Source organism: Equus caballus, chromosome 29, assembly GCF_041296265.1.
Source record: "Equus caballus isolate H_3958 breed thoroughbred chromosome 29, TB-T2T, whole genome shotgun sequence".
Taxonomy (NCBI): Eukaryota; Metazoa; Chordata; class Mammalia; order Perissodactyla; family Equidae; genus Equus; species Equus caballus.
The window spans coordinates 16,204,497-16,213,948 of record NC_091712.1 but is presented as its reverse complement, the minus strand read 5'-3'; the positions used below and the strand labels follow the sequence as shown (position 1 = coordinate 16,213,948).

The window sequence follows — 9,452 nt, the reverse complement described above, 5'->3', positions numbered from 1 at the left end:
ATGTTTAGGCCCCTTAAGGGCAACTAGGTAGAATGGCCACAGGGTGCTTCTGAGTGGGATTTCCAATTTACTCATTTTACTGTCTGTTTTCCAGGTTGCGCTGTGCTAGACTCTTCTGGAAAGTGCTTGTGAGACCTGCAGGGATGTTTCCCCTGTCTGTGAGCATCCCGAAACCACCACTGGAAGCAAGGCAAACCGTCGCCCACCTGGCTCCGTGTAACTGCAGACTGTGCTGGTGCTTCTCAAGCCCAAGTGGATGGGATTTTGTTAAAATGACTCAGCAGGTCTGGGGGATGGCCTGAGATTCCATATTTCTACCAGGCATCCAGGTGATGCTGCTGCTGCTGCTGGTTCTTGAGAAACAAGGCCCTGTGTGAGCACCTTGCAAGATAATGCAGGGCTCTGGAGCGGCGGGAGTAATGGAGGGGGAGAGGAGGCCGGATACATGCTGACTCCTCACTCAACCTGTCTGAACTGTGGATTCCTCATTTAAAACGTGGAATAATTACAAACCTTACCCCACAGAGCCGCTATGAAAATAGCTAATGCTCTCAGATTCAAGAAGGACAAAGCCATCACCACAGAAGATTCCCATGACGTGGCGTTTACTCTGCTCTCCGAAAATGAAGGATTGGTTCATAGGACCCTTACTGCTGGCTAAGAAATGACATGCATGTGACAACGTGATGCTCTTATCTGTATCATCTTGCAATGTTTCTTTGGAACATTAAAAACAAAGTCAGTTATCATCCTGGTCTCACACGCTCCTGAGTGCTCAGTTCTACTGCATTTGAGGCTCCCTTCACTCAGGCTTCTCAACCCCCAAGTTGAAAAGCAGCTAAAGATCCCTTGATGGATATAGTTTAGGGAAATAGAAGTAATTCTTGGCACAACTGCTTTTTAATGCAACACAAGAACTGTAATTGCCACTGGAAAGCAGAAACATTATGGAATGTTACAAGATCCATTTGATTTGGGAAAAAATATAGTACAATTCAGCCCAAGTGGTGACTAGTAAGTTAGCAGGGAAGACAGGAGATGGAGCAATAAATAATTTTCAGTTTTTAAGTTAAATGTTTCAATCCTCATGATATATTTAATTCCTAACTTTGGGAAGTATTGTACAGTGAATTAGCTCATTAAATCCAGTAAGAAAAGCCTAGCTTAGCAGCTAACTGGGGATAAGAAGAGGGTGAAAGCATCTATGTTTAAGGTCTTCTCAAACAATGAAACAGAGATAATATTAATCCATAGCCCTTAGCATTTTTCAGAAAGTATCTCTGGATTAATTCTGATAGACTCTTGCAAGTTATCACACTTTCTGGAAACATTCATGAATGTAGACAGAATTTAACTTCAGTAAGGTGATTACCTGGCTCTGTCTCTATTTCAGACTTTTTTCTCTAAGCAGAATGCACTCAACAGGGAAAATATCCTATTCTCGGTTAAATCTTGGAAGATGCAAAATGCATAAGTGTCCAGAGAAAAATAGGACTATTGTTACTCTGCACAGCCCACTCCTCAAGGCGTTCCCATGCTTTTAGAATCGAGTTTGTCTACAGTCAGAGGGAGGTAAAGAAAGAATTGTTGGTCTGTGGGTAGTGAGGATTAGGATAGGCCAGTTTTGTTTTAACAAGCCTTCCACAGGGTCCTACTCAGCATGCTTTGGCTCAACACTTCTGTCATCTTTGTTGTTGCTGTCATTACTATTATTACTATTATTTTGGTCCCAGATGGAATAGAAATTTTCCCAGAATTACTAAATAGCCAGTTGTAACGCCATGTTCAACTATGTCCTCTATCTAAATTTAGCACAGGTGCATGCGTAACCACTGTCAGATTTATTACCCATTTTCTACAAGAACAAATCATACTACCAGATATTTGTGAATTTCATTAAAAAAAAAAAGTCTACCAAATGGAATACAGAACATCTGACACAAGATCTGGGGTTGAAAAATTTTCCACTTATAAGGCCACATTCTGCATTCCTTCTCTTGACAGGTATCCAATTTGGGTTGAAATTCTACATTCAGGAAATGTCTTCTTAGTCTTCTCTCCTTATTAGGATGTTATTTTTAAAAGAGAACTTAAAAAATCTTGAGAGGTATTTGATGCTGGAATAATACCAATTTCTTTAACAATAACAAAGCTAATATAATAAAAGCCATCAGGTTTGGGATATTTTATGAAAATGTTTAATTCAACTGTTTCTTTGGAATGTAGTAGTCATAGTTGGGAATTTAAGTTACAGTTCAGTTCTGTGTGGTTTTTATGCTACTCAGTGTCTGAGAATACAAATGTCATTTAAAGTTAAGGCTTCGCTGTTCATTTTGAAACAAGAATTTACAAGTGTCATATTGTCATAGAAAATAAAAATTTCTGTAAAAAAAATTTGCACAAAATTTTATGATGGTACAAAACATGAAGCAATAATATACCAGTAAAATGAAAACATTTTACTACAGAAAGTTTCATAGATTTCAATAAAGAAAAAATATGTTATTTTACACCTTTAAAATTTACGAAACAATCTAAAACAATATAAACTGAACATTTTGTAACACTGCCTTTACAAATTAATAACTTTATAAACATATAATTTTTAAATATATTTATCAGTGCAAGATACTTTAAAATTTAAAGTTTCAGTATCATTTTTCCTTGGCTGAGGACAACTTTAAGTCTGTTGCCCTAAAGAAAAAATCAAATCTTACTTGGTGCTTTCGTCCTGGTGTGATTATAACAGCTGAATGAATGCCTCTGGAGACAAAACTACTCTTCCTTCATAGTGATCAATACTTTCCTGGAAACAAAAGGCGTTCTCAATCCAATTAAACCAAGATGGATGGACTGTCTCGTCCATGATGCAAATGTGACTCCCGCAAGTGCATCTGAGTGAGACCTATAACAATGCAGGAAGGCAGGAAGAGCTAAGAATTCTTGCGGACAACATGGCACGACATCATAGACTGGAACCAAGCAGAGCTTCTTTGGGTTAATTCACATACTGTCTGATGAAATGTTCACTTCTCTGAGCTGTTAGAAGCTTGGTCTTGCCAGCCCCAGGGCAGGTTTTTTCTTTGTTAGCCGTTGGAAGTTTCTAGAAGCATTCATTCAAGTCTCTGTTTCTACAGGATTGCTGCTGAATGGATTTTTTAAACATTTGTTTGGACTTTGGTCGTTTCCCTCCCACCCCTTATTCGAAAATACTTGACCCCCAGGCACCAGGATTTATAGCCGCTTTCTTAAATTAACTCTTCTTTCTTCCACTTCCCTTGTCTGACTCAATACCAAAACAAAAATGTTCTCATGGGCCATTTTTGCATATTTGGATGTAAAAATCTCATGTTTTGGATATTTGGAGAATTTTATTCAGTCTTTCCTTGGAGTCTCACTTAAAAGCCAATTAGCATTATTTCTTCCCTCAACTTATCAATATTTCTGTTAAATGCAAACATTTCTATCAAAGATCATTTTGATTGGAATAGACAGACAAATGGCTTAAGGAAAAAAGATACTGTCACTTTAACCAGTTAACAAGAAGACCAAAGTTAGACTTTGGAGGACAAAGTTAGGAATTTCCCTTATTTATCTATCTTTAAACATAAGGTCTAGTAAAATTGTTTGCCATTACCAGCAGGTTAAAGCTGCAAGTTTCTTTTCTGGACAATGGCAAATGCTTAAATTCTAAGAGAGAAAAAAGTCAGAGAGAGAAGAGAGAAAGAGTTTACATTTGAAAATACATTCCATTATGAAAGAACAATAAGAGAGAATATTGCAGCTTTATACAAAAGGGTCAAGAGACATGAAATTGAACTACTACAGAAAAAAGCAGAACAATTAAGCCACGTTGCCAAATCGGAGCCCTTGCCTTCCCGGGGGCTGACGTCACACTAAAATATACTTTCCTCTTAGTCAGCGGGCCACCCGGGTTTGATTAGAGTAGGGCTGTCACCAGCGAGAAACAGAGTGGGTTGTGAATGTAACACAATGAGAACCAGTACAAATAAAAAGGCACTTGAGAGGACATAGACTAGCCAGTGCCAAGGATTTTTCGTTGCGGTTGTCGGCAGCACACTCAGTTGCCAGCAGTGTTTGGTGATGGCACAGTTTTCTGTATGGAGTTCACAAGCACGAGGTTGAGTACAACACTGGAAAACATCAAGAAGATTTGACGGTATTGCTTCGTAAACAGAGCTGACACACTAGACTGGTACTGAGGCTACAGTACTTTAAAATAAAACATCCTAATCTTTCTTTACCTATGCACGATGCGGGCAATTATACACAAGTACAGCTTCAGGAGTCCACCGAAATGCAGGTGTTCTCATATACTCTGGGCACTGGGCTACAGGTAGCATGTCCATCAAAAGGGCCCCACCGAATACACTTGGTGCCAGCATCTTGGATTTTGCAGTTTCCAAAGAGAATTCATAAAAGGAAGAGGAGAGAGAAGGAGAAGGGGAGTTGAAATGAATTATTAAGTCAATCATACTTGGTCTCAACACCAGCATTTGATTATTCAAATTAAACCAACAGAAAAAAGCTGACTGTACATGATTCCGATTGTTAACACAGCTAACTTGTTCATGTCTGTCGGCCATACTCATTGAAGCTCCTGAGAAAAGCCTGGCTCAGCGTCATCAGCGCACTTCCCAGCCTGTACAGTGAAAGACTGACAGTTCCTCAGCACGCTCAAGTTACGTCCTTCCACTTCAATTCTCCGACTCGTCTTTTCATCTCTGTCTGCCTTCATGCCTCCGAATAAGAACTCTGTGTATTCAATTTGTCTTTTTTCAACTTGACTCCATCCACAAGTTCAAAGTTATAGTTCTCCAGGGCAGATAAGTTTCTTTCTGACATCCCGTTGTGCCAGCAGGCACAGTACAGCACGACCCCACAGACAGCACCCAAGAGGACACCGAGGGCGCTCATGGCTATGATGGTAATGAGGATGGGGTCCAAGGTCTTCAACACATTGCCCGGCTTCCTGGAGATGTTCTCGTCACCTCCTCCTGTGCCTTCATATCCTGGTGTGCTCCCTAGGGAGAAAAACAAAATTGGCTCCATGAGCACTGCCAACACACCAGATGGAAGTAGACAGCAAAATAGAGAAAAAGGAAAGAAAAAGGAATAAATCACATGCTGCAATTTTGTCTGTCATCTCCCATAAGCCTCTGGGGGATGTTTGAAGTGGAGTTTGATTCCCCATCACTAGGCAACACCAAGGTTTGTGCTTGACTCATTGTTGGGAGTCGAGGTGTGGGAGGCAAGGGTGTTGGGGAGTTGGTGCTGTGATTGCGACAGAGCTTAGCACATGGCAACGACTGATTCTGGGTAAACAGTGAGGGTTACCTTCTAACCTAATTCAGATTTCATGCAGCCTGCCATTACAATCCTGTGCTAGATTGTAATCTGTGTTTATAGTCCTTGGCCAGATATGTGGTCATTAAGCTTTGCAAAATGCTTAGTCACACATTGTCTAGCAGGTGTATTTAACCATTCCCTGTGCATTTGCCTGGTCCCCAAATCAGGCCCGAGGAAACCTGCCAGGCTGCCCTTTCCAGTGTCAGGGTGAGGTTTACACATGTTTGTTCTTCCACATGGAAAATCTTCAAGTCAAACAAGCTTTCCCCCAAGTCTACAGTGGTTTCACTCAAGAAGGAGCGATCTTTCAGAACAAAGGGATGCATCCTGCTCACATTTCAAATGGCCTGTGGCTCAAATCTAGAAACCGTGTCTGCATTGTGCTGAATAGAACGCATTCAATAATCAGCATCTTTGCAGCCCTGGTGGTTTCACTGGAGACGGTTACACTGCTCTGCAGTTCAGTCACTGGGGAAATGTATTCTTGAGAGTGGAACATGAGAAATTATTAACATGGGAGCTTTGAGCCTAATTACCTGGTACTAGAAATGAGACTAAAATGTTAATGCGCAACAAGCATGGTGTTTACTTAATGGTGTTCTGATCAACAAAGATTCCAATCAAAGAAAACTAAAAATATGAGATGCAAGTCCCTAAACAGGGGAAAACAAGCCATGGGGCATATTAATATTCTCTCCCTTGATGAAACCTTGTTTTGAAACAACCTCTAATAAAGTTTACATCTCGGTGTGGGCTACGTAACTAAGCTAAATGAGCTGTGTGACAGTATCACTAACAGCCTAGTATGGTGCCATATTTACTTGTCTCTTTCAAGCCCACGTCTAGCTACAGTAAGTCCATCTATCTAAGAGGTGCTGATGCTGATGGGCATGGTATGTGAAGCCAGGCAACTGTCCAATGACCCACAATTGCTGGCAGGGAGGTGCGGAAACTTCTGGGAATAAAATAACATTAGGCAAGGCCCAACTCTGATCACGTCTTGTATTTGATCATCAAGGAGTATTCAATGAAAAAACACATTTCCCAGCTATTTCCGAGTTAATCAGTATAAATCCGAGGCTACCACCTAATTAGCTATGTTTCTTAAGGCAAGTCACTGCTCTGAGTTTCACTCTTCTCACCTATAGAATGGGGATAAACACACCTGAGAGTGGCGGTGAGGATTAAAAAAGATAACGTACGTAAAGTGCTTGGAATATACTAGCTCCTTATCATCATCATCATTATCAAATCATCATTATCACAAATCTGGGGTTCCAGTAGAAGATGATGGTAACAGAGGGATCAAAACAACAGATTATCACCAAATTGGGCTCCAGTCCTTTAAAGATCCTATCTGGGTATTAACCAGACAAGAATTTGGGTTAGGGTTAGTTTCAAATTGCTGTATGAAAATCATTGTAGGTCCTTGGGTCAGTCAGTCTTCACTAGTTTCCTGTTTCCGTGGTGGTAAAATGAGAGATGATCCTCTAAGTCCTCTTGCAGAAAAGAAGGGCCAGGGTGAGCAGATCTCCCAGGGTTCAACCACTTACATCAGCGAGCCTGTCACAGCGGCTCCCCGAGTCTTCAGTGCAGCGTCAGAGAGGGCCCTCTGTGACAAGAGTGCAATCCACAGTCCCACCCCAGGGCCATGGGCACGATGCTTATTTTATCTGAACTGCTTTGATATATCAGTGTGTTAGAATTCCAGAAAGTATCTTCATAAATGAAAGCCACAGTAAATTAAAAACAAAAATTGGTCAGCAAGACAAATTTACCTGTTTCATCAATTTTGCTTTCTGGGTTCTTTTTATCCAGGTCGGCTGGTTCTGACAAGTCAAACAAAATTGAAAGAGATATTTGAACTGCCAACAAAATACAATATAAACAAACTATATAAACCCTCCACACACACACACACACACACACACACACGGCTCTGCTGGGTTTCCTTTGGAGTTTTTAGTACACTCCAAACTGCAGGGCAACAGAGAGGCGAGGTTAAAGGACTGTGAGATGGGGGTCACGTCTGAGTCCAGGTAGCATGGCTGTCCGCAGACTGTGTGTCTGAGGAGAAGAGAAGGGTGGAGAGAAATGGTTTCGGCATCTGGAGTGTGGGGCAATCTGGGGAAAACAGAAAATGGAAGTGGGGTTGTACATAGGGCTGCCATCCCGTGCTTGTGCAGACAACTGCTTCCCAAGCTTGAGGGGTGTTAGTTTGGTTTCCCAAATAGTATGTCAGCTCATTGAGGCAAGAGATTGTGGCCTATGTCTCACCAAAAAAAAAAAAAAAAGCCTGAAAGAAGTGGAGTCCTGGTGTTCCTTATGGTTCTGGGCAGAGGACAGAGATGTTGCTCACTGCTGTACCTCCAGCATTTAGAACAATGTCCAGAACATAATAGGTGTCTCAATAAATATTCTTTTGTATGAATGCGTGAATAATGAATAAATAGTTGATAATCTCATAGCATCCATGGCTAAATATTTGAGAAGACATATTTGATGATCAATGATTCAGTTATCTTAGGCATCTTTTTATGGGTACAGCAACATGAAGTGTTTTACTGGTGCTTTGGTAGTGACTTTCCAAGTACAATGCCTAGTGACAACTACAGTAAGTAGAGCAGTCACGTGAAAGCACAAGGCTCAGAGAACCTCCTGAGCCATCCCTGTCTTCACCGGAGCACGCGGCCACTGATTTGTGTAGAGTCTGTGGTCAGGTACAACTTGCCGAATGGAAGTTTATTTCTTTGTTTAGTTTGTGCAGTTTGTCTCATGCTCCAAAACCATCACCATCACTCTCACCTGGGAAGAGGAAAGCACTGACACGCCTGCGCAACCACAGAAAACATATACTTTAACAGCGGTGTGGACTTGCATGTGGGCAATGTGAAAGTAGCTGCAACCGAAATATCAAGCCTTATCATTTCCTGTGAAGATTTGCCAATTAGCGTGGCATTAAATAGAGCTCCCTACATAGTGCGAAGCAGCAGACCTGTATTCACTGCTCCTGGTTTTCCCTCCAATTTCCTCCATCGACCCTATCAAATTATGGCCACTTTAGGAATTATGGATATTCAATATATTGTATAATAAAAGCTTTGTAAGTTGCTGAAATGACCAAAACCCCATTATAGCTAACAGGCCTCCTTTGTCTTAAATTTGCCCAATAGACTTATTCCATTTTGTTGTAATTAACATCCTATTATATAATGACATATAACAAAAGTTTAAGTGTAGCAAATTGAGCTTAAGACTGATTACTGTGCTATTACATTGCCATTAGTGATGCTATTTATAATTATATATCAAGAACTAGGGAATATGAATTGGTTTTCTGTGTCAGACTATAATCCATATACACCAGACCAATAAAAACTACAAACTCTGGAATACTAGGCAAAGTCTGTAAGTTTCATTGATTCTTTTGAATCTGTTCAACTATTTTTAGAGTCAGAAACATCTACTTATTTGTAATAAAGCAAAGAATTATGGCTTCTATGATTCATTAACAATGTAATCTTAATTACATTCACTGCGATCAAAATTCTCAAAGGCCGGCTGCTTTGTTTATACACCCCAGTACTTGGAATTGCCCAGATGTCTGAGTCTTCCACTTTTATCAAAATGTTTTGGCATGGTGTATACAGCCTGTAATCTGTGAGTTTCTTCTTTGCTATGATCTTTGGATTTCACACGATTTATGTAGTTTTGTAGGCGTCAGCCAGACATTCTAAATGGACTAGGTCAAGTAACAGAGTAGCCAAAGGCAAAGTGATCTGATTTTATGCCCTGTTGCACCAGTATATGCATTTCCTATCATGTGTTTATAGCCCATACTGAAATTCTAGGTCTAAACGAGCAAGACAAAGACCATCACACGGCAAGAACTGAGCCCTGGGCAAGCGCTTCCCTGGTCTCTGCAGCCACTCATACTTACTTGCACAGTCCTCTTGTGAAATGTGGTTGTTAATACTAATGTCATCCACCGCAATCCCGCCAAGGTTTCCTTTTCCGATTTCGCCCTCAAAAATCACCTAATGAAATGAGATCATTTTCACAGAATTTAAATGTTCAGTCTC

The 9,452-nt window shown here is 40.7% G+C and overlaps 1 protein-coding gene across 12 annotated transcripts in view; it reads right to left on the bottom strand.

Annotated features, from left to right (window-relative positions):
- Positions 1-2,182: 2,182 nt before the first annotated feature.
- The window catches only part of NRP1 (neuropilin 1), a 147,455-nt gene continuing 140,185 nt past the window's right edge, over positions 2,183-9,452 (bottom strand). For all 12 annotated transcript variants that reach the window (XM_070255428.1, XM_070255431.1, XM_070255435.1 and 9 more), the window contains 3 exons: positions 9,311-9,407; positions 7,149-7,199; positions 2,183-5,045 (listed from right to left, as the gene is read on the bottom strand). In XM_070255428.1, the coding sequence (XP_070111529.1) occupies positions 4,756-5,045; positions 7,149-7,199; positions 9,311-9,407 (438 nt within the window). In that variant the 3' untranslated portion in view covers positions 2,183-4,755. The remainder of the gene's footprint in view (positions 5,046-7,148; positions 7,200-9,310; positions 9,408-9,452) is intronic.